Source organism: Meles meles, chromosome 10 (genome assembly GCF_922984935.1).
Source record: "Meles meles chromosome 10, mMelMel3.1 paternal haplotype, whole genome shotgun sequence".
NCBI lineage: Eukaryota > Metazoa > Chordata > Mammalia > Carnivora > Mustelidae > Meles > Meles meles.
This window is the reverse complement of record NC_060075.1, coordinates 89,499,028-89,524,485: the sequence shown is the minus strand read 5'-3', so window position 1 is coordinate 89,524,485 and position 25,458 is coordinate 89,499,028. Positions and strand designations below refer to the sequence as shown.

At 41.5% G+C, this 25,458-nt stretch overlaps 1 protein-coding gene across 3 annotated transcripts in view; it reads right to left on the bottom strand.

The window, feature by feature from the left end:
* The window catches only part of RINT1 (RAD50 interactor 1), a 40,973-nt gene that overhangs the window by 13,997 nt on the left and 1,518 nt on the right, over positions 1-25,458 (bottom strand). For all 3 annotated transcript variants that reach the window (XR_006820569.1, XM_046021393.1, XM_046021394.1), the window contains 8 exons: positions 20,680-20,864; positions 9,969-10,210; positions 5,600-5,773; positions 5,356-5,505; positions 4,464-4,620; positions 2,716-2,826; positions 2,393-2,618; positions 1,736-1,873 (listed from right to left, as the gene is read on the bottom strand). Coding sequence is in view for 2 of the 3 variants with exons in the window: in XM_046021393.1 (XP_045877349.1) it covers positions 1,736-1,873; positions 2,393-2,618; positions 2,716-2,826; positions 4,464-4,620; positions 5,356-5,505; positions 5,600-5,773; positions 9,969-10,210; positions 20,680-20,864 (1,383 nt within the window). In the remaining variant the exon portion in view is untranslated. The remainder of the gene's footprint in view (positions 1-1,735; positions 1,874-2,392; positions 2,619-2,715; positions 2,827-4,463; positions 4,621-5,355; positions 5,506-5,599; positions 5,774-9,968; positions 10,211-20,679; positions 20,865-25,458) is intronic.

Genomic DNA, 25,458 nt, shown 5'->3' with positions numbered 1-25,458 from the left:
CCCCCCCAAAAAAAGTATTTTTAGATTCCTTGTGTGTTCTAGTGTTTTTCATATTCTTCACACAATGAAGAATATGGAGTTATTTACTGGCTAGGCTGAAATGACATTTCTTCAGGTGACTACACAGGCCCAAGAAATGGACAAGCCAGAAGAGGATGGTACTGAGGGTTCGGGGGCACCTGGAGCAGCAGCAAGTCTCCAGTGGGACAATGCAGGCAAGTATGGGCCAAATGGGACTAGAGGCTGCTGGGCCCTCCTCCAGCCAGAAATTCTTGCACTGTAGAAAGAGTTACTCTTACTATTCCAATCCTTAAAGTCACTTTATTATTGTATTCTTTTTTTTTTTAAGAATTTTATTCATTTGACAGACAGAGATCACAAGTAGGCAGGGACAGGCAGAAAGAGAGTAGGAAGCAGGCTCCCTACTGAGCAGAGAGCCCGATGCAGGGCTCGATCCCAGGACCCCAGGACCATGACCTGAGCCAAAGACAGAGGCTTAACCCACTGAGCCATCCAGGCACCCCATTATTGTATTCTTCTGCAATCTTTTCTTTTTTAAAAGATTTTATTTATTTACTTGAGAGAGAGAGCACTAGAGAGAGAGAACAAGCATGAGTTGGGGGGCAGAGGGAGAGGGAGAAGCAGGCTTCCCATTGAGCAGGGAACCCAGTGCGGGACTCGATCCTAGGACCCTGGGATCAGGACCTGAGCAAAAGGCAGACACCCAACTGACTAAGCCACCCAGGGGTCCCTTCTGCAATCTTTTCTATATCAAGGAGAAAAATAACAGTATTTAAAATTCAGGTCAGTTGGGCGCCTGGGTGGTTCAGTGGGTTAAGCCTTTGCCTTCGGTTCATGTCATGATCTCAGGGTTCTGGGATCGAGTCCCGCATCTGGCTCTCTGCTTGGAAGGGAGCCTGCTTCCTCCTCTCTCTCTCTGTCAAATAAATAAAAAACATCTTAAAAAATAATAATAATAAATAAAATAAAATAAAATTCAGGTCAATCTACTGAAGACACTTAAGCTGAATGGCACAAGAATTCAGGTAATAAAAATAAATTCTTTGGGCGCCTGGGTGGCTCAGTGGGTTAAAGCCTCTGCCTTCAGCTCGGGTCATGATCCCAGAGTCCTGGGATCGCGTCCCACATCGGGCTCTCGGCTCTGCGGGTAGCCTGCTTCCCCCCTCTCTCTCTGTGCCTGCCTCTCTGCCTACTTGTAATCTCTGTCTGTCAAATAAATAAATAAAATCTTTTTAAAAAATAAAATAAAGAAATAAAAATAAATTCTCATTTAATGATTTTTAGGTAGCCATTCAGGAATTTCCTCTTCATATATACCAATGTTTAAGATATTAAATTATTAAAAATCTGAAAGCTAGTATATTGTACTAGGATTCTACCAAGATAGAAACTGTATTTAAAGATATTAAAATAGGGGCACCTGGGTGGCTCAGTGGGTTAAAGCCTCTGCCTTCGGCTCGGGTCATGGTCCCAGGGTCCTGGGATCGAGCCCCGCATCGGGCTCTCTGCTCAGCGGGGAGCCTGCTTCCCTTCCTCTCTCTCTCTGCCTACTTGGGATCTCTGTCTGTCAAATAAATAAATAAAATCTTTAAAAAAAAAAAGATATTAAAATAACCACTCTATGACATTAATTTTGTTGAACTACTTGAAAAAGTACCATATGAAGAATCAGTACTTTTAAAACAAAGTTATATCTTAAAAAACTTCTACTTACCAGTTATCACCAGTAGTAGCGTCATAAAAGTCTCTGCACAATCTGGAACTTTCATTTCATCCACATCGGTGATATCCTTATATTGGGATACCCAGGCAGCTTCTGATGAAAGCATAGAGTCCATTTTTTGAAGAGCAACTAAAATGCAGAAAAAGGGAATATGTCAATTAAGTAGTTATAGATACTCTTAATTTTCAGCACCATTGTTTAGGAATTACTTTCCTGTAAAAAGTAAGCGAATCCACAATACCCTACTGGTTGCATTATATTTAACATGTTCTGGTTTAGAGTTGAACAAGATACTTGACTTCTCCCTGCCACCCCTACCCAAAATCTTTAAAATATTTACGTTGATTAGACAAGCTACAACCAACAGTTTCTACCAATTACAGAAATAATGTCGTATAATCGGTAGGACAGCTAACTGTATAGGCTACTGGCTTGACTGCTGCATTCTGAAAACATGTACAGTCTAAGTGTAAATTCAAGAGAAACTGAAGTTTGATGGGAAGCAGATAAGGCACCTTAGTAAACCATGACCAAGAAAAATTCAGATGACTCTAGTTTTCTACCCAGAGCTGGGGAAGAAAAACACCAAATATTAATACCCACAAAAGAAGACAATTCTTCCCACCCAATGGCTACAAGAGCACTTACATTTTCTCTCCACAGTCAACCATCTCTGAAAACAGGTTTCCTCTGACAGAATATGCATACAGTTGGCAAATGTGTCAGGATAGCCGTAAACACTGTGTAGCTCCTTTTCGAACAAAAGCACCTCATCCACCAAATGACAGAAGAGACTGTCATCGTAGAGCAGACACGGAATATCAGCAGCTAACTTCTCCAGAACAAGCATCATAAGGCCCCGGGAAAATTCAAGCTGAAAGAAATATGTATGCATAAGGTAATGTAGACAACAGGTAATTTGTGGACACATCCAACTCTAAAACTGGGATACTCAGGACCGAGTCTCTTACCCTAGCATTTACCGAAGGGCCCGCTTTGTCCAAAATCGGCTGAATCTTCTCATCCAGAAACTGAGAGTGATTCCCAATCCACATAAGCACCTGAGCCAGGTACCATTCAGGCTAAGGAAAGAAGTAAAACAGTTTGAATTCTTAAGTCATTCCAAGTAGAGTAACAATTAAAGGGCTCTATTTAATTGTATACAAGCGGTACTTACAAAAATTAGTTGAAAATTCCTAAATGTAAGAACGCAATTTCTACTCTGAACTTTAAGGTCATGCAAGGCTTAATAATCAAATACATCCCAATGTATTCCCAGCAAATTCTCCAACATGGCAGAAGTCAATAAACTCATAAAGTTACAGTATCATGTATATTGAAAATGCAGCACTTTGGGGACACCTGGGTGGCTCAGTGGGTTAAGCGTCTGCCTTCGGCTCATGTCATGATCCCAGGATCCTGGGATCGAATCCCACATCAGGCTCCCTGCTCAGTGGGGAACCTGCCCCCCCCATAAATAAATAAATAATTTTTTAAAAATAAAATAAAATAAATAAGTTGTTTTTGTGTATTTCTTTGGAAATACACAAAATGAGTATTACAAAGATCTCACAGCCTTTAAATTGGTTTTGGTTTTTTTTTTTGGCCATAACATTCCAAAATAACTTTTAAACTTGATTTTCTTCTGCTCTGTCTTTTAAAAAGGTAAATTAACAAAACAAAACAACATATGCCTTAAAACAGGTATAATCATAGAAAAATAATGTAAGTAGCAGCTTTTGAAATTGTCCTAGACCCGATTCTCCAAACCTTCCAAGTTTTGTGGGGCAGGTATTCAAAAACATTTACTGGGTGGTAAATCGCTGTTGTGTGCTAGGTGCTGGAAATACAAACATGAGTAACAAGCACCTGTAATCTCAGGGATGGCACGGTTTAGGCTTGATGACGGTGAAAGCACTTTAGGAAGGAGTCAACATAACACAATTTTCTTACCTTTCTTACTGCTTCTCTAGAGCTTTAGGTTTATTGCTTTGTCTCACTTACCACTTACTTATTGATTCTACTCTTCTTTCCTCCAACACTCCATCCAAAAAAGGAGCCCCATAAACACAAAAGAAGCCAAATTTAAGAACCAAGGGGATAAAAAAAGAACCAGGAAAAAACTGCTGTGGCATTTGTGGGGCACTGTTTACACCTGGCCCCACACGCTTCACTGTGCAAATTGCTCCTTCAGGTTTATAAATATATCAGAAAGAGAAGTGGAAGGCAAGATAGCCAAGTATTAGCTTTTGAATAGATCGTTGATGCTAAAATGATTTGTGGCCGTAAGGGCATGACATGCTAATGAGTGAGCGGATTTCGACAACCTCTTGAGAAAAGTCTGGAAATATATCTATTTTTTTAATGCAAATTTTTTTTCCTTTTTATTTATTTGATAGAGAGAGAAATCACAAGTAGGCAGAGAAGCAGGCAGAGAGAGAGAGACAGGGAAGCAGGCTCCCTGCTGAGCAGAGAACCCGATGCGGGCCCTATCCCAGGACCCTGAGACCATGACCTGAGCCGAAGGCAGAGGCTTAACCCACTGAGACACCCAGGCACCCCAGAAATAGATTAAGGACAGTGACAAAATAGGAATTTAACTCTTTAGAGAAAAAAAGAAATGAAAATGGAATCAGATTTTAACTGAAAACAGAAAAGTACAGAACACTTTGCATTTGCTATTAATAAAAACCAAGGACAAAGAGTTGAGAAAACACACCTTGCTTATAACATTAGTCTGTCGATTCCCTCTGAAGTGGTACCTGAACCTCTTCTGGAGGGGCGTCAGCATGACCTGGATGGGCAGAATGATAGCCGGGGAGGCAGGAAGACAGTATTTCTCTGGAAGTTGTTTTGGCTCAGTAAGTAATTCATCTCTGACATAGTCGAGTCAAGGGAAAAAATACATATATGTGTGTGTGTAAACATATATGTGATATATTTTCCCAACAAATATATGATACTAGGTAAAATTAATTATAATACAGAAAATTTTACATTACATATGATTTCAATAAAAAGTGCACAAAAATGTTCTTAAAATTAATCTACCTTTCCTAAAATAAAAAATAGTAGTAAGGAACAAAACACATTCGAGTAATTCTTTTATTGGGGCTCCTGGGTGGCTCAGTTGGTTAAGTGACTGCCTCCGCTCAGGTCATGATCCCGGAGTCCTAGGACCAAGTCCCACACCAGGCTCCCAGCTCAGCAGGGAGCCTGCTTCTCCCTCTGATCCTCTCCACTCTCATGCTGTTTCTCTCTCTCTCTCAAATAAATAAATAAATCTTTAACCCCCCCCAAAAAAGTAATCACTTTATTAAATTAACATAAAGTTACTAGGATCTCCTCCCAATCGCTTTATTTTTTCTCCCAAGAGACCTACATGTGATGTAAACTTGGGTCGGTCATATTTCAGCCTGACCCCTGCCCCACATGCAATTCACTCGGAAGGAGAATAATCTACCACCCCGTGGGTATATAAATATAAAGATAAGTCCAAACCCAGTACCCCCACTTGACTTCTTGGCCACTTTCAAAGTTTTACTCTCTAGCCACGAATCCACTCTTTAAAAAAAAGCCATTTTAGTAAGTTTGAACTCCAACAAAGATACGAGGTTTGCAGTTTCAGAAGTTGACAAAACAGCGTCTCCAGGTTAGTGTAGATGTCAGGGGCACTGGCTGGTCGACTCAAGCCAGCAGCTTGAGACTGAGGGGGTGTGATGAAGGGCCAGTGAAGTTGGGCCAAAATTTCCTCAAAATCACTGTAACAGAAAAGTAACACATATATTTCAGTTACAATACAACAGTCACCAAATATCCTTCTGAAGGCAATTACCATGCAATATAATTCCTTACCTTGTAAGCTTGTCCTTGAGAATCTTATGCCAGAATTTAACAGTGGCTCTCATGAATGTGAGAAGATGAGAACAAGATGATTCCTGAAGCTTGATGTCAAGTTCTGCCATGTATGCCAGAATAGAGGCTGCCTCTGGGACGTTATTGGTCATCAGATACTGCTGAATGTTATCACTACAAAATGAGGCAAAGCAAACTTCAAAGATGGTTTGTTCAAGAGAATTCCAAATGCAGAAAAACTGCTTCTCCTTCCTGTCGTATATCAAGTTACATACAAGGAAAAAGGAAGCACCAGCTAGAAGTGGCTTTTTTCCCAATCTGGCCAAAGCTTAAAATTGTTCTAGGTAGCCAGAAGTCAAGATTTCCAATTAATCAAATTCTTTGAAACCAGCCAAAGAGATCCCATGAACTACCACTTTGCCTATTTGCCCTTATAAAGCAAACACTTCGTTTAAAAATTAGATGTTGCATGTCAACTATACATCAAAAAAAAATTAGGAAAATTAAAATGAGATATTTCTTTTGATAAAAATACATATTCTAGGGGCACCTACATGGCTCCATCAGTTAAGCACCCAACTCTTGGGTTCCTGTGGGACTCAGTCAGTTAAGCATCTGCCTTCGGCTCAGGTCATGATCTCAGGGCCCTGGAATCAAGTCCTGCATCAGGCTCCTTGCTCAACAGGCAGCCTGCTTCTTCCTCTCCCTCTGCCTGCTGTTTTTCCTGCTTGTGCTTTCTCTCTGTCAAATAAATAAATAAAAATCTCTCTCTCTCTTTTTTTTTTAAAGATTTTATTTATTTACTTGACAGAGATCACAAATAGGCAGAGAGGCAGGCGGGGGGGGTGGGGGAAGCAGGCTCCCCACTGAGCAGAGAGCCCGACAGAGGGCTCGATCCCAGGACCCTGAGATCACGACCTGAGCTGAATGCTGAGGCTTAACCCACTGAGCCACCCAGGCACCCCAATAAATAAAGATCTTAAAAAAAAATGGGGTGCCTCGGTGGCTCAGTGGGCTAAAGCCTCTGCCTTTGCCTCAGGTAATGATCCCAGAGTTCTGGGATCGAGCCCCACATTGGGCTCTCTGCTCGGTGGGAAGCCTGCTTCCTCCTCTCTCTCTCTCTGTCTGCCTCTCTGCCTACTTGTGATCTATATCTGTCAAATAAATAAAATAAAATCTTAAAAAAAAAAAAAAGAATATCAAGAAACCAACTCATTTAGGAAAAAAAGCATCCAACTCTTGATTTCGACTCAGGTCATGAGATGGAGCTACCCCTTCCCCCCCGCCAGGCTCTGTGCAAGGGCATGGAGCCTACTTAAGATTCTCTCCCTCTGCCTCTCCCTGCTTGCACTCGCTCGCAAAACAAAAACCCACAGCAATTAAAAAATAATAATAATAACATATTCCATAGCTTAAACTATCTAAGAAAAAGGAACAAAAAAACTTTTTAATTAAAAAAAAATTTTTTTAAATCTTTATTTATTTGAGAGAGAGACAGAGTGCAAGAGAGCAGTTGGGAGGGGCAGTCACTGAGGGAGAGAGAATCGCAAGCAGAGTCCCCACTGAGCACGGAGCCTGACAGGGGGCTCAGTCTCAGGACATGAGCAGAAATCAAAAATCAGATGACCGAGCCACACAGCTGCCCCAGAACTCTGCTCTTCAATTAATTAATTAATTAAGATGTTAAAATATTTATTTATTTGACACAGAGAGAGAAAGAGCACAAGCAAGGGGAGTGGGAGTGGGAGAAGTAGGCTCCACACGGAGCAGGAAGCCTGACATGGGGCTCAGTCCCAGGACCCTGGGATCATCATGACCCAAGCTGAAGGCAGCCGCTTAACCAAGTGAGCCACCCAGGTGCCCGACATGGCTCTTTTAAAAAAGAGAGTGCCAATGAAAAGCAGGTTAACATTAGAGAGAACTTAGAAGATGAAGAAAATCTCAGAAGCCCGAAGGAAGCCAGAAATAGAGATTTATCTTGAAGACCTGAAGGAAAGATCTTGCATGTTATTAAAGAGAGAAATAGCTGTCCTCTACTTGATTATGAATTTGACTCCTATTTCTTTTTTTAAGGTTCTATTTATTTATTTTGACAGAGAGAGAGAGAGAGAGAACACGAGCAGGGGGAGACAGAGGAAGAGGGAGAAGCAGGTTCCTTGCTGAGCCAGATGCGGGACTCGATCCCAGAATCCTGGGATCATGACCTGAGCTGAAAGCAGACACTTAACCATCTGAGCCACCCAGACGCCCTGTTTCCTATTTCTAATATGATTTCTAGGACAAATGTCTGTTGTTGTTTTTTTTAGATTTACTTATTTATTTGACAGACAGAGATCACAAGTAGGCAGAGAGGCAGGCAGAGAGAGAAGGGAGGAAGCAGGCTCCCTGCTGAGCACAGAGCCCTATGCAGGGCTCGATCCCAGGACCCTGAGATCACGACCTGAGCTGAAGGCAGAGACTTCACCCACTGAGCCACCCAGGCATCCCCAAATATCTTTTAAACAATTCCAACATAGATAAAAGCTATCTACAGCCATAGTCCTATTTTAAACTTTTTTTTTTTTAGAATTTATTTTTATTTATTTGACAGAGACAGAGAGATCACAAGTAGGCAGAGAGGCAGGCAGAGAGAGAGGGAGAAGCAGGCTCCCTGCTGAGCAGAGAGCCTGATGTGGGGCTCGATCCCAGGACCCTGAGACTATGACCCGAGCTGAAGGCAGAGGCTTAACCACTGAGCCACCCAGGCGCCCCCAGCCATAGTCCTATTTTAATTAACCTATTACCTTGGCTACTACAAGAGTGAGGCTTTTAAACAATTTATTCTACTTAATAAGGTTATTAATATTGCCCTTAATTGATATTATCTTTCAGAGGGGCAAGGGGCAGTGAAGTAAAAAGAAGGAAGGTTTAAAATTCGTTTATTACAAGTAATTTATCTAAACAAGGAGATGGTCTAAAAGCTTAAGCTGATATCTGGAATCACTGGTAACACCACAACCTTGGGCATATCACTCTTGCTGTAAATGTAAAACTGAGATGCAACTCAAAGATTTTCACACTGCACTGAGAGGTAAAACTCTTTAAAATCTCAAGAAAGGGGCGCCTGGGTGGCTCAGTGGGTTAGGCCGCTGCCTTCGGCTCAGGTCATGATCTCAGGGTCCTGGGATCGAGTCCCGCATCGGGCTCTCTGCTCAGCGGGGAGCCTGCTTCCCTCTCTCTCTCTCTGCCTGCCTCTCTGTTTACTTGTGATCTCTCTCTGTCAAATAAATAAACAAAATCTTTAAAAAAAAAAAAATCTCAAGAAAAATGCAGGACACAGTGATACTGCATTACTCTTCGGAAGACATAACATAAAATATATTAAATGGGATGAATTTACGATGGGACATTAAGACCCTTGGATAACCTTTCTTCCTTAAGTCTTCCAGACAACATGAATGGTTGCTGACCAAGCTTTGGAGCAAGAGTAGTTGAAACCAAACAGGATGGAACCACGCAGTTTGGAGGGGCTGGGGGACTGTATCATGAAACCACATAATGTGCCAATCTAGGCAGAAGTGTTCATTTAGCTTGTCTGAAAGGCAATACCAGACACAGTCAACACCAGTAACACACATTCAATTCAGAAAGAAGTATGTACTTCTTTTCCCCCTACCCATAGGTAGCAAAACTCTGTTACTCATCTAAGAATACTGTGTAGCTCTTATTAGATGATTTCCATTGGGGGCACCTGGGTGGCTCAGTCAGTCAAGCGTCTGCCTTCAGCTCAGGTCATGATCCCGGCGGGGGGGGTGGGGGGGGTGGGGGGGGTGGTGGTGGTTCCTGGAATGGAGCCCCACATGGGGCACCCTGCTCAGTGGAGAGTCTCCTTCTCCCTCTCCCCCTGCTGTGCACTAGTGCTGTCTCTCTCTATCTCTCTCTCTGTCTCTCATGTTCTCTCTCAAATAAGTAAATGTCTTTTAAAAAAATGATTCTCATTGAAAACAATTCAAATTTCAGAGAAAGCAATCCACTTCAAGTGACCATGTCTAAAAAGTAAAAGTGGAGAATAGTACCACGTTGAAGAGTTGTTGTATTAATTTGGTTTTATAAATAACAGTTTTTATTATGTGTTCACAACACAAGTGTAGGACTTATAATTTTTACTTAGATTACTTTCTTTCAAATGCAAATTAAGCTCCCTGAAAACTTTATGTTCATTCACAATAAAGGAAAAGAATCATTATCATAATGCTATTTTCATAACAACTGGTAAAATTATATTATTATAATCTTTAATTAACTCAATTATTTAATGGCATGCATGCACTCACTAAGATGGAGCCTCAAAGGAAAATAATAATTATGAGAACAAAGAGGCCCTTTTTACCTTAGTTCTTCAATTTGTGAAATCCATTTAAGGTAAGCAAGATGGCGCTCAATCTCTTCAATTTGGCTGATCATGGCCCCAAGATCTTCCATCCAGGGCTGTGCAGTCAGCAAATGGCTGTTAATGGAACTGAAGAGATGAGTTTCTTGCTCCAGAAACTGATTAAGGAATTGCTTTGATTCTTCTGCATTTTTTAAGGCACTCTGAATTCTTTTAGGGATTTCTGATGAAATCGTAAGTACCTGACCATACAAAAAACAAAAACAGCAGCAATCAGATAAAATTTTCATAACCCTTTTCTTTAGACTATTACCTTCAAAACACACGTTTGTTCTAACAGAATTGAAAATTGTCAATTACAAGCTTCAAGAGAGAGGTGTGGTTTCTGCATCCTGTACCCACCAAACCGAAACACGAAATGCTCTATGTGGAGATGTGTGGGGAGCGGCCTGTCGTCCCAGTAAACACCTCTGGATCTGCCCTCATGTAGCTCAGCGCTTTCAGAAGGTCCAGCCAGAGAATACTTTCATGCTTTATCTACTAAATACTTCGATTCAAAAAACAAACGAAGCTCTGATTCTAAAAGTCTGAGTATCTGCATGTCCCTAAAGTTACCGATGATTCTGATTTAAGTCCAGGTTGAGAACCACTGACCTGGTAAGATGATAACCAGATAATGCCTTGAGATAGGGCATTTACTCATTCTTCTTATAGCACATGGAAAAACATATATAAACATTAAGTATCAATACAGTACAAAGACTATTATACAGGGATTACAATTTAGTTAACACTGACTAGACACTTTGCACAAAGCCCTGTGCTAGGAACAGATAAACAAGACATAGCCTCTGCCCTAAAGCTCAGTTCATGTGGAAGAGAAAAGTAAGCAAATACGTCCTGTATTATGAGATGAATACAATGAAAGAGAGATGCTAGGTGTAATGCTGACTAAGGGTAGTGCTTCTCACACTGGAATGTGCACAGGAAGCCCCTAGAGATCTGGTTTAATGCCAACGTGAACTCATTAGGTCTAAAGCAGGGACTGAGATTCCGCGTGTCTAACAAGCTCTCACACTTTGGCCAACAAGGTTTTGAGTTGGTTGCCCGGCTCCTGCACAAACCTTCCCAGGATGGGTGGGAATTTTCTGGGGAACTTTGGAAGGAAAGGGCATTCCAGGCAAAAGGAATGGCTCGGAAAGAAATACCTTTAGGGAGAAGTAGCAGCCTGAGACTACATCAGGTAACAGGAGATCAGCTCGATAGCTTATCTAAACATTGCAAACACCTACAAATCCAACGGGAGAGCGAAGAGAAGAAGAACAGCAACTCTAGAAACAGAAAATCAACCACTTTCTGAAAGGTAGGACTGGCGGAGAAGTGAATCTAAAACGACGGGAAGATAGACCGCGGGGGGAGGGGCCGGCTCCCGGCAAGCGGCGGAGGAACGGAGCACAAAATCAGGACTTTTAAAAGTCTGTTCCACTGAGGGACATTGCTCCAGGGGCTAAACCGGGGTGAAGCCCACGCGGGGCCAGCGTGGCCCCAGGCCCCGCAAGGTCACAGAAGGATCGGGGGTGTCAGAGTGTCGGAGAGCTTGCAGGTATTAGAACGGAGAAACCGGCTGCAAAGACAGAGCCGAGGACTGAACTCTCAGCTCGGGGTTACCTTGAACTGGTCGCGGGCTGGGTGAGCTCGGAGCGCGGCTAGAGGCTGGGGATACGGGAGTGATTGGGTGCTGTCCTCTGGGGGCGCACTGAGGAGTGGGGCCCCAGGCTCTCGGCTCCTCCGGGCCGGAGACTGGGAGGCCGCCATTTTCATTCCCGTCCTCCGGAACTCTACGGAAAGCGTTCAGGGAACAGAAGCTCCCAAAAGCGAACCCGAGCCGATTACTTAGTCCGGCCGCCGGTAAGGGCGGTGCAATCCCGCCTCGGGCAAAGACACTTGAGAATCACTACAACAGGCCCCTCCCCCAGAAGATCAACAAAATATCCAGCCAGGACGAAGTTCATCTATCAAGGAGAAAGCAGGTTCAATTCCCAAGACAGCAGAGCAATTCCAGAGGAGGAGAAAGCAAAGCACGGAACTCATGGCTTTCTCCCCATGATTCTTTAGTCTTGCGGCTACTTCAATTTTTTTTTCTTTTTTCAATTTTTTTTTTCTTTTTTCAATTTTTTTTTCTTTTTTCTTTTTTCTTCTTCTGCTAAATTTTTTTAAAACTTTTACCCTTTTCTTTTTTAACGTTTTTTGACTAGTTCATCTAAATATATATATTTTTTCTTTCTTTTTTATATTTTTTTATTTGTTTTATTTTTTAAATTTTTTTCTTTTCTTTTTTTTTTTTTCTTTTTTTTTTTCAGAACCTGTTTTTTATCCCCTTTCTCCCCCCCACAATTTGGGGTCTCTTCTGATTTGGTTACAGCGCATTTTTCCGGGGTCTTTGCCACCCTATTAGTAGTTTATTTGCTCCTTCATATCCTCTTATCTGGACAAAATGACAAGGCGGAAAAAATCACCACAAACAAAAGAACAAGAGACAGTACCGAAGGCTAGGGACCTAATCAACACAGACATTGGTACTATGTCAGATCAAGAGTTCAGAATGACGATTCTGAACATTCTAGCCGGGCTCGAAAAAGGCATGGAAGATATTAGAGAAACCCTCTCTGGAGATATTAAAGCCCTTTCTGGAGAAATTAAAGAACTAAAATCTAACCAAGTTGAAATCAAAAAAGCTATTAATGAGGTGCAATCAAAAATGGAGGCTCTCACTGCTAGGATCAATGAGGCAGAAGAAAGAATTAGTGATATAGAAGACCAAATGACAGAGAATAAGGAAGCCGAGCAAAAGAGGGACAAACAGCTACTGGACCATGAGGGGAGAATTCGAGAGATAAGTGACACCATAAGACGAAAAAACATTAGAATAATTGGGATTCCAGAAGAAGAAGAAACAGAGAGGGGAGCAGAAGGTCTATTGGAGAGAATCATTGGAGAGAATTTCCCTAATATGGCAAAGGGAACAAGCATCAAAATCCAGGAGATGCAGAGAACCCCCCTCAAAGTCAACAAGAATAGGTCCACACCCCGTCACCTAATAGTAAAATTGACAAGTCTTAGTGACAAAGAGAAAATCCTGAAAGCAGCCCGAGAAAAGAAGTCTGTAACATACAATGGTAAAAATATTAGATTGGCAGCAGACTTATCCACAGAGACCTGGCAGGCCAGGAAGAGCTGGCATGATATATTCAGAGCACTCAACGAGAAAAACATGCAGCCAAGAATACTCTATCCAGCTAGGCTATCATTGAAAATAGAAGGAGAGATCAAAAGCTTCCAGGACAAACAAAAACTGAAAGAATTTGCAAACACCAAACCAGGTCTCCAGGAAATATTGAAAGGGGTCCTCTAAGCAAAGAGAGAGCCTAAAAGTAGTAGATCAGAAAGGTACAGAGACAATATACAGTAACAGTCACCTTACAGGCTACTAATGGCACTAAATTCATATCTCTCAATAGTTACCCTGAATGTTAATGGGCTAAATGCCCCAATCAAAAGACACAGGGTATCAGAATGGATAAAAAAACAAAACCCATCAGTATGTTGCCTACAAGAAACTCATTTTAGACGCGAAGACACCTCCAGATTGAAAGTGAGGGGGTGGAAAACAATTTACCATGCTAATGGGCATCAGAAGAAAACTGGGGTGGCAATCCTTATATCAGATCAATTAGATTTTAAGCCAAAGACTATAATAAGAGATGAGGAAGGACACTATATCCTACTCAAAGGGTCTGTCCAACAAGAAGATCTAACAATTTTAAATATCTATGCCCCTAACGTGGGAGCAGCCAACTATATCAACCAATTAATAACAAAATCAAAGAAACACATCAATAATAATACAATAATAGTAGGGGACTTGAACACTCCCCTCACTGAAATGGACAGATCATCCAAGCAAAAGATCAACAAGGAAATAAAGGCCTTAAATGACACACTGGACCAGATGGACATCACAGATATATTCAGAACATTTCATCCCAAAGCAACAGAATACACATTCTTCTCTAGTGCACATGGAACCTTCTCCAGAATAGATCACATCCTGGGTCACAAATCAGGTCTCAACCGGTATCAAAAGATTAGGATTATTCCCTGCATATTTTCAGACCACAATGCTCTGATGCTAGAACTCAATCACAAGACGAAAGCTGGAAAGAACCCAAATACATGGAGACTAAACAGCATCCTTCTAAAGAATGAATGGGCTAACCAGGAAATTAAAGAAGAATTGAAAAAATTCATGGAAACAAATGATAATGAAAACACAACAGTTCAAAATCTGTGGGACACAGCAAAGGCAGTCCTGAGAGGAAAATATATAGCGGTACAAGCCTTTCTCAAGAAACAAGAAAGGTCTCAAGTACACAACCTAACCCTACGCGTAAAGGAGCTGGAGAAAGAACAAGAAAGAAACCCTAAACCCAGCAGGAGAAGAGAAATCATAAAGATCAGAGCAGAAATCAATGAAATAGAAACCAAAAAAACAATAGAAAAAATCAATGAAACTAGGAGCTGGTTCTTTGAAAGAATCAATAGGATTGATAAACCCCTGGCCAGACGCATCAAAAAGAAAAGAGAAAGGACCCAAATCAATAAAATCATGAATGAAAGAGGAGAGATCACAACTAACACCAAAGAAATACAGACAATTATAAGAACATACTATGAGCAACTCTACGCCAACAAATTGGACAATCTGGAAGAAATGGATGCATTCCTAGAGACATATAAACTACCACAACTGAACCAGGAAGAAATAGAAAACCTGAACAGGCCCATAACCAGTAAGGAGATTGAAACAGTCATCAAAAATCTCCAAACAAACAAAAGCCCAGGGCCAGATGGCTTCCCAGGGGAATTCTACCAAACATTTAAAGAAGAACTCATTCCTATTCTCCTGAAACTGTTCCAAAAAATAGAAATGGAAGGAAAACTTCCAAACTCATTCTATGAGGCCAGCATCACCTTGATCCCAAAACCAGACAAGGATCCCACCAAAAAAGAGAACTACAGACCAATATCCTTGATGAACACAGACGCAAAAATTCTCGCCAAAATACTAGCCAATAGGATTCAACAGTACATTAAAAGGATTATTCACCACAATCAAGTGGGATTTATTCCAGGGCTGCAGGGTTGGTTCAACATCCGCAAATCAATCAATGTGATAGAACACATTAATAAAAGAAAGAACAAGAACCATATGATACTCTCAATAGATGCTGAAAAAGCATTTGACAAAGTACAGCATCCCTTCCTGATCAAAACTCTTCAAAGTGTAGGGATAGAGGGCACCTACCTCAATATTATCAAAGCCATCTATGAAAAACCCACCGCAAATATCATTCTCAATGTAGAAAAACTGAAAGCTTTTCCATTAAGGTCAGGAACATGGCAGGGATGTCCATTATCACCACTGCTATTCAACATAGTATTAGAAGTCCTAGCCTCAGCAATCAGACAACAAAAAGAAATTAAAGGCATCCAAATTGGTAAAGAAGAAGTCAAACTATCACTCTTCGCAGATGATATGATACTATATGTGGAAAACCCAAAAGACTCCACTCCAAAACTGCTAGAACTTGTACAGGAATTCAGTAAAGTGTCAGGATATAAAATCAATGCACAGAAATCAGTTGCATTTCTGTACACCAACAACAAGACTGAAGAAAGAGAAATTAAGGAGTCAATCCCATTCACAATTGTACCCAAAACTATAAGATACCTAGGAATAAACCTAACCAAAGAGACTAAGAATCTATACACAGAAAATTATAAAGTACTCATGAAAGAAATTGAGGAAGACACAAAAAAATGGAAAAATGTTCCATGCTCCTGGATTGGAAGAATAAATATTGTGAAAATGTCTATGCTACCTAAAGCAATCTACACATTTAATGCAATCCCTATCAAAATACCATCCATTTTTTTCAAAGAAATGGAACAAATAATCCTAAAATTTATATGGAACCAGAAAAGACCTCGAATAGCCAAAGGAATATTGAAGAACAAAGCCAAAGTTGGTGGCATCACAATTCCGGACTTCAAGCTCTATTACAAAGCTGTCATCATCAAGACAGCATGGTACTGGCACAAAAACAGACACATAGATCAGTGGAACAGAATAGAGAGCCCAGAAATCGACCCTCAACTCTATGGCCAACTCATCTTCGACAAAGCAGGAAAGAATGTCCAATGGAAAAAAGACAGCCTCTTCAATAAATGGTGCTGGGAAAATTGGACAGCCACATGCAGAAAAATGAAATTGGACCACTTCCTTACACCACACACGAAAATAGACTCCAAATGGATGAAGGACCTCAATGTGAGAAAGGAATCCATCAAAATCCTTGAGGAGAATGCAGGCAGCAACCTCTTCGACCTCAGCCGCAGCAACATCTTCCTAGGAACAACGGCAAAGGCAAGGGAAGCAAGGGCAAAAATGAACTATTGGGATTTCATCAAGATCAAAAGCTTTTGCACAGCAAAGGAAACAGTTAACAAAACCAAAAGACAGCTGACAGAATGGGAGAAGATATTTGCAAACGACATATCAGATAAAGGGCTAGTATCCAAAATCTATAAGGAACTTAGCAAACTCAACACCCAAAGAACAAACAATCCAATCAAGAAATGGGCAGAGGACATGAACAGACATTTCTGCAAAGAAGACATCCAGATGGCCAACAGACACATGAAAAAGTGCTCCACGTCACTCGGCATCAGGGAAATACAAATCAAAACCACAATGAGATATCACCTCACACCAGTCAGAATGGCTAAAATTAACAAGTCAGGAAATGACAGATGCTGGAGAGGATGTGGAGAAAGGGGAACCCTCCTCCACTGTTGGTGGGAATGCAAGGTGGTCCAACCACTCTGGAAAACAGCATGGAGGTTCCTCAAAATGTTGAAAATAGAACTACCCTATGACCCAGCAATTGCACTACTGGGTATTTACCCTAAAGATACAAACATAGTGATCCGAAGGGGCACGTGTACCCGAATGTTTATAGCAGCAATGTCTACAATAGCCAGACTATGGAAAGAACCTAGATGTCCATCAACAGATGAATGGATCAAGAAGATGTGGTATATATACACAATGGAATACTATGCAGCCATCAAAAGAAATGAAATCTTGCCATTTGCGACGACGTGGATGGAACTAGAGCGTATCATGCTTAGTGAAATAAGTCAATCGGAGAAAGACAACTATCATATGATCTCCCTGATATGAGGACATGGAGAAGCAACATGGGGGGGTAGGGGGATAGGAGAAGAATAAATGAAACAAGATGGGATTGGGAGGGAGACAAACCATAAATGACTCTTAATCTCACAAAACAAACTGGGGGTTGCTGGGGGGAGGTGGGATTGGGAGAGGGGGAGCGGGCTATGGACATTGGGGAGGGGAGGCGAACCATAAGAGACTATGGACTCTGAAAAACAACCTGAGGGTTTTGAAGGGTCAGGGGTGGGAGGTTGGGGGAACAGGTGGTGGGTAATGGGGAGGGCACGTTTTGCATGGAGCAATGGGTGTTGTGCAAAAAGAATGAATACTGTTACGCTGAAAAAAATAAATAAAATGGAAAAAAAAAAAAAGGAATGGCTCGGTCATGATTAGAGAATAGCAAAGAGCTGAGTAAGGCACAGAATACAGTAGGAAACGTAGGAAGAAGAGATGAGTCTAGATTGCTAGGGAGAGATACGATCACAGGGGCATCTTGTGCCTTAGAAGAATGTGGGCTTTTCCCAACAGACAATGGGAAGCCAGTAAAAGTTTCTTTTCTTTCTTTCTTTTTTTCTTTTAATAGACTCCATGTCCGCATGGAACCCAATGTGGGGCTTGAACTCATGACCCTGAGATCAAGACCTGAGCTGACATCAAGAGTCGAATGCTTACTGTGCATTCAACTGTGCCACCCAGGTGCCCCAAGAGATTTGAAGAAGGAAATCATTCAGTTAGATTTATGATTTAGAAAATCAAGTGACAAAATATTATGTTTATTCTCCTATTATTTGCCATAATAAAAACTGGAAACATCAAAAATGTCAACCAACAAGGGCCTGGTCAAATAAATTATGTACAGCCATAGCTGAATACCATAAAACCATTAAAAAAGAGAGCTCTATATACACTGATATGAAAAGGTAGTATATTACATTAATTACAAGAAGTTAAGTGATGCATATTTGAAGTATGCATATGCTTATATATACATAAAAGCTGTTAACAATATTATATATATATATTTATTTACACATCACACAGTTTCTGTAAAGAATAAAAATAAAAGATAGTGTGGGGATGGGAAGGAAACAGATGATGCGCAAACCGCCGTCAAGTGCAGGAGAGGCTGCAGCCCTATGCTGGGGTGGACAGACACCAGAGACATGACGGGGGGGGCGAAACTCTGATGTCTCGGTGATAGGGAAGTGGAGGCAGGATGACGGGCAACCCGGGAGGGCTCCTAGTTTCAGGCCCGAGTGACAGGCAGATGGTGGTACCATTTTCCAAGGAGAGGAACCATCTATAGAGACAGATATGCTGAATTTAAGGTTCAATAGGGACTTGGGCAGAAGCTTCCACGGTCACCAGGGAAACGAGCCTAACTTGGAAGTGGAGATAGACATAAAGAAAGATGACTTTCTGAGGAAGCCTAACAGTAAAGGAAATGAACACCTAGAAAAGATGAGGGGAGGGTTTTTCGTTTGGGTTTTAAGGCAAACATGGGTGTGTTCCTGTGCTGAGGGGACAGGACTGGCTGAGGAGCAGAGGTTCTCACTACAAAAGTGTGAAGCAAGTTCACTCAGGTGGCAGGTGGGACCTGAGGCATGAGGACTGCCTTGCATTGATCCTCTGCTGAATTACCAAGTAGAAATGGTTGCAGATAAGTTTGTGGGCTGTGGTGTAGACTGTTCCAATAGATTCACGCTAAGCGCTCTCAATGTCTTCTTTTGGGAAAGGGCAAAGACAGAATGGCCAGATGCGGCAGTATCTTGGGGCAGAATTCGCAAGAACAGCTGGGGGGAGGAGTAGAGGAGGCGACCTTCCCAGGGAAGGAGCCGTGGAAGCACTGTCAGGTGGGGCCGGGGACCACTCATCCAGGCCAGCCTCCGCGCACTCCACTGTGTGATTCCTCAGAGAGACCAGCAGGAGTGGAAGAGGAGGACGGGGCAAACTGGAGGTAGACATGGGGGAAAGACAGGAAGACAGGAGGCCGGAGGTGCTGCGGATGGGAACACAGGACGACTGACAACCCAGGACTAACACCAACATAGCCACACACAGTTTCCTTAGCCCAACATAGTAGTTACATGATGTAAAGCTCTTATCCTTGACAAACACTCTGTTGCAAGTACAGGGCTCCACTTGTTTTAAGATTACATTCATTGGGTGTTTTAAAAACTATTTTAAGTCATATGTTCACTGTAAAAAGAAAACACCTGAAAACACAGAAAGATCTGAAGAAAATAAATCAACTGTTGACACACCACCCAGAAATAACCACTATTATGTTATACTCATTTTCATGTTTTCTCCTTATGAGTGGGCATATACAAAGTTTGGAATGATGATGTTATAACATTTTTGTATACCATGAAATGACTTAGCTGTAAAAGCACTTTAAAAGTCACTGTATGGGGGCGCCTGGGTGGCTCAGTGGGTTAGGCCTCTGCCTTCAGCTCAGGTCATGATCTGGGGGTCCGGGGATTGAGCCCTGCATCAGGCTCCCTGCTCAGCAAGGAGTCTGCTTCCCCCTCTCTCTCTGCCTACCTCTCTCTGCCTACTTGTGATCTCTGTCTGTCAAATAAATAATCAAAAAAAGAAAAAAAGGTCAGGAGCACCTGGGTGGATCCGTGGGTTAAAGCTTCTGCCTTCCGCTCAGGTCATGATCCCAGGATCCTGGGATCGAGCCCCGAATCGGGCTCTCTGCTCGGCAGGGAGCCTGCTTCCCCCCTTCTCTCTCTGCCTGCCTTTCTGCCTACTTGTGATCTCTGTCTGTGAAATAAATAAATAAGATCTTAAAAAAAAAAAAATTAAAATAAGGTCACTGTATGAAAAACTACTTAAAACGTTAGCTATCATTGTATTTTTGACAGAGAAAGACACAATGAGAGAGGAAACACAAGCAGGGAGAGTGGGAGAAGGAGAAGCGGGCCTCCCACTAAGCAGAGAGACCGATGCAAGGCTTGAACCCAGGACCCTGGGATCACAACCCCAGCTGAAGGCAGGCGCTTAACGAATGAGCCACCCAGGCGCCCCAGCTGTCATTATATTTTGAAGACTCAAATAATATCAGCAGGAAGTTTGTCTTTTTTTTTTTTTTTTTTTTTTTTTAAGATTTTATTTTTAGGTAATCTCTCCACCCAACATGGGCATGCTCAAACCCACAACTCCGAGATCAAGAATCATACATTCCATTGACTGGGCCAGCCAGGTGGCCCCAGGATCTTTGTCTTTTACATAATTCATAAAATACTTAGCACACTGTAAATCTTAAAACCTATTAAACAGTTTTAAATGATTAGACTATTAGTCATAAGCTATATCTTCAAAATTCCCTATAGAATAACGGTTATGTTTATATTATAGTATGTGTATGCTTCTGATATTATTTCAATGAGTTTTAATACTTGCCTGTTCTTCTAACTGCATTTTATTTTCTGTCATCTGTTCTATGAGTTTATCAAGTTTCTTTAAAGATTTAAGGTCACTTCCAACTTCCTTTTCTATAAATGCAGACACGTAAGAGGGGAGATCACCATTATCTGTATCTTCATTGACTTGTTCATTTCCAACAAGAGCTGTAACATGCACATCAGCTAAAACAAAAGAATATTTTTCAACATTACTAAGTACCACGGAGTTAAAGGAAATACAAAAGATATACAAAGCAATATATCTACTTTCAAAAGTAAGTAATTTAAAGAAAACACTATACATGGCATGCATATATATGTTCATGTATATATACATACACCATATACACACATACAAAAATACCAAAATGAATATATATAAAATACGTATAGATGTATATGCATATATGTGGATTTTTTTGATTTTTTATTTTACACACACACACACACAGATACCCAAATGAATAGCTATAAAGCAATCTATCAATCAAGTACTACAAAATGCTTAGGAGCTGAGGAAATTCAGAGGAAGGAAAAATCCTGAGGTCTGTCCTAATAACCATGGGTTTCAACTGATGTTGGCATGACAATGCAGTTATAAGCAGATATTAAACTTTTCCAGACTTTTATCTTACGGATCTATTTTGTTACTAGAGGAAAAAAAGGTCAAATACTATTTTATGGATGCGGTTTTTATTACAGTAGTAATATATTTTCAAAATTTGTAAGGAAACAGATAATGTGATATAGAATAACACCAGAGGACTCTGGTTTTAAAATGTTTAAAAAAGGAAAAAGTATTCAGAGATTTCAAGTATATGAAAAAAAAATTGAAAGGCTGACCAATGAGTAAAAACTCCTCCTTATGTAAGAGTAAAAAAGTTTTAGGTGCACCTGGATGGCTCAGTCGGTTAAGCATCCAACTCTTGGTTTCAGCTCAGGTCATGATCTCAGGGTCATGAGACTGAGCCCCCACATCAGGCTCCATGCTCAGTGAGGAGACTGCTTGAGATTCTCCCTCTCCCTTTGCCCCTCCCCTGCTCATACACATACACACACACACACATACACACACACTCTCTCTCTCTCTCTCTCCCTCATAAACAGCTAAATCTTTATGTTAAAGATTTATTTATTTGACAGACAGGGATCACAAGTAGGCAGAGAGGCAGGCAGAGGGAGAGGAGGAAGCAGGCTCCCTGCCGAGCAGAGAGCCCGATGTGGGGCTGGATCCCAGGACCCAGAGATCATGACCTGAGCCGAAGGCAGAGGCTTTAACCCACTGAGCCACCCAGGCGCCCCTCTTTTTTTTTTTTTTAAGTAAAAAAAATAAATAAATAAAATAATTTTTTTTAATTTTAAAATTTTTTAAACTAAAAAAAAAAATTTAATTGTTTTCAATGCCATTTTTTCAAATGCCATTGTACAAAGTTAGATGCCCATGTCGGAAAAAGAAGAATAAAAGGAAATGAGAAAGAAAACACAAATTACTAAGAAAAACTCAAAATGACAGGTGCAACCACTAACTTGTACAGTCTAAAGTGAGACTCCTTCCATGGCAAATAAACTGGACTTGAAGTGGGTCATTCAAGTTTATATACACTTATTAAATGTGACGAAAACAGATGACTTGAAACCCTGAGCCATTTCTATGGAGGAGTGGTGGCAGAGGCAGCACGGCCTGTGACAGAGCGAACAATGCCCAGTGCTGTTTCAGGAACACTGTGTAGCTTTGCTCTCACCCCATTTAATGGGTGGGATTTCCCAAAAAGCCCATTCCTCACTCTGCACCTTTTTTTTTTTTTTAAAAGATTTTTATTTATTTATTTTGAAAGAGAGAGTGAGAGAGAGCACGAGAGGGGAGGTCAGAGGGAGAAGCAGACTCCCCATGGAGCTGGGAGCCCGATGTGGGACTCGATCCCAGGACTCTGGGATCATGACCTGAGCTGAAGGCAGTTGCTTAACCAACTGAGCCACCAAGGCACCCCTCACTCTGCACTTGAACCCCGAATGTTTCCTATCAGTTCCAAGTCGGTTTTTCACTCTGCAGGCATCTATACCTTCTTCCACTATCCACAATGTTTCAGAAATAATTAAGTTGTTGAAGCTACATTCTCCATTTTTAGTCAAAGAAACAGATTTCTAGTAAACACTTAATCCACTTCAAAGGAAATTAAATCCTCTTCCACTGTCCTAAATTTGTGGAGCAACAGCACTGCTCCTCTTTTGCAGAGCACTTCCACCTCTACCTTCACTGACCGTCTGTGCCGGGCTGGACGTGCCTACACCCCACAGAAATCTGAAGGCCACAGTGGGGTGTTGGCAAGGAAGGTAGGAGGGACGTGATCTGTAGTTGCTACGGAGACCCTTTCCACTCTAGCCCTGTGTGTTAGATACACTGTTTCCTCTGAGGTATCTGTTGCATGTGCAGGCTGTCCCCCTTTGCTTATTATGGTACCCCTCTTCCTGGAGGTTAGGAAACTTGGTACAATGGTGGCTGCTTTTCCACAATTTGAATTATTCCACAGACAGAGCTTAATCCCCCTAGATTTAGTAGTACTTACAGATTTTTTAAAAAGGTGGTGGTGGGAGCCTGGGTGGCACAGGCGGTTAAGTGTCTGACTCTCGGTTTCAGCTCTGGTGGTGATCTTGGAGGGGTGTGAGATCAAGCCCCACATCAGGCTCCACACTCAGCAGGGAGTCGGCTTGTCTCTCTCCCATCCCCTCTGCAATACCACCCCCCACTTGTGCTCTTCTGTCTCTCTCAAATAAATAGTCTTAAAGATTTTTTTTTTTAATTTGACAGAGAGAGAGATCACAAGTAGGCAGAGAGGCAGGCAGAGAGAGGGGGGAAGCAGGATCCCTGCTGAGCAGAGCACCCGATGCGGGGCTCGATCCCAAGACCCTGAGATCATGACACGAGCTGAAGGCAGAGGCTTAACCCACTGAGCACTCAGGGGCCCTCAAATAAGTAAAATCTTTAAAATAATAATAATAATAATAATGTAAGAGGAATAGCCATTGGTCTCTAGATGAAAATAAATGCTATAAAATAAGGTCCCAAACAAAAAGCAGACTTCCTAGAAACGAAACCTTAGAATAAACCTGAACATACAGTGCATTTCTCTACTTCAGGTTTAACTAAAAGATTTGGTCCTCTCTAAACAAACCATTAACAATGAGTTTATAAACAAATTAAAAGCTTAATTATACTCGCATATGTTTAATTAGAGACTGCAGCAATTTCTAAAAAGGAAAAAAACAGTGTGTGTGCATGAGAGATAAAGCTGGGGGAACAATACAGAGCCTCCTGGGGAGCAATACTGGTTGAACTTCACCTCTGTTCTTCCTGGAGCTGCCCTTGAAGAACTTGGCTCTTTACCAAAATTGAAGTTTTAAGAAAGCAGCAACGAGGGAAAGGCAAGAGGTTATAATCAGCCTCATTACAAAACAACTGTTACTTCTGATAAAATGAAAATATGAATATCTAAAAAAAAGATTTGCCTAAATGCAAAACGTAACTGTCAGATATTCAATTATTTATGTAAAGATTAACAGAACAGGGGCACCTGGGTGGCTCAGTCAGTGAAGCTTCTGCCTTTGGCTCAGGTCATGATCTCGGGGTCCTGGAACCAGGCTACCTACTCAGTAGGGGGTGTCTGCTTCTCCCTCTGACCCTTCCCCCCTTGTGCTTGTCTCTCTCTCTCTCAAATAAATAAAATCTTAAAAAAAATAATAAGATTAACAGAATATATACCAATGTGTTTAGCACTGGAAATGTTCCCCAGCCCTCCAAAACCAAATTTTCCTTTGTTATATTCAACTTATAAGAATTAAAAGCTTGTTTCTGTGCTATGAGAACCAGCAGCCCACTAGTAAGAAGAAGCAAAACTAGCATAAAGCTCTGCATCAACTTCCCAACTATAAATGGTAACATTTGCCCGGCTTATACTTAAAGGTTATAAACGGGATTAAAGTCCATGTTTCTGGACTCTCAACCCAATTTTCTTATTTTTTTTCTCCTTCAAATATGAGCAGAATTGGCTGGCCTCCCATCAAATTTTATTAATACAGAAACCCATCTACCGTTATGTGCAGGAGTCATGGTGTCCTCTTTTTTTATCCTAAATAAACAAGATTTAAAGATTTTCTTTCTTCAAAGATTTTAATTATTTCAGAGAGAAAGAGAGAGAGTGAACAAGTTCAAGCATGAGCGAGGAAAAGGGGCAGAGGGAGAAGCAGACCCCTACTGAGCAGAGAGCCTAAAGAGGGGCTCTATCCCAGGACCCCTGGATCATGACCTGAGCTGAAGGCAGACACTTAACCGGCTGAGCCAGCCAGGTACTCCTTTAAGTTATATTCTTTTGACATCACCATTTAAATGCAGCACAGTACATTCTTAGTCAAGTAACACATATTTTTTTAAAGATTCATTTATTCATTTATTTGAGAGAGAGAGAGCATGAGGCTGGCTGGGGCAGGGGTTGAGAAGGGGCAGTGGGAGAGGGAGAGGCAGACTCCCCACTGAGCAGGGAGGCTTAGCCAACTGAGCCACCCAGGTGTCCCAAATGATATTCATGAAGATGACACACTGATGATTTATGAGGCTTTTATGACTCCCTTCTCGTTTTTGGTAATGAGCACTCCTAATTGCAAAGAAGTTGACCAAGCCACCAAAGGAGGGACAAGGACAAAGTCTATAGTCTGTGTCTTTCATCCTACTAAATGACAGCTCAGTAGGCATCAACTTCCAGACATCTCAATGGGCAAAGGTGGA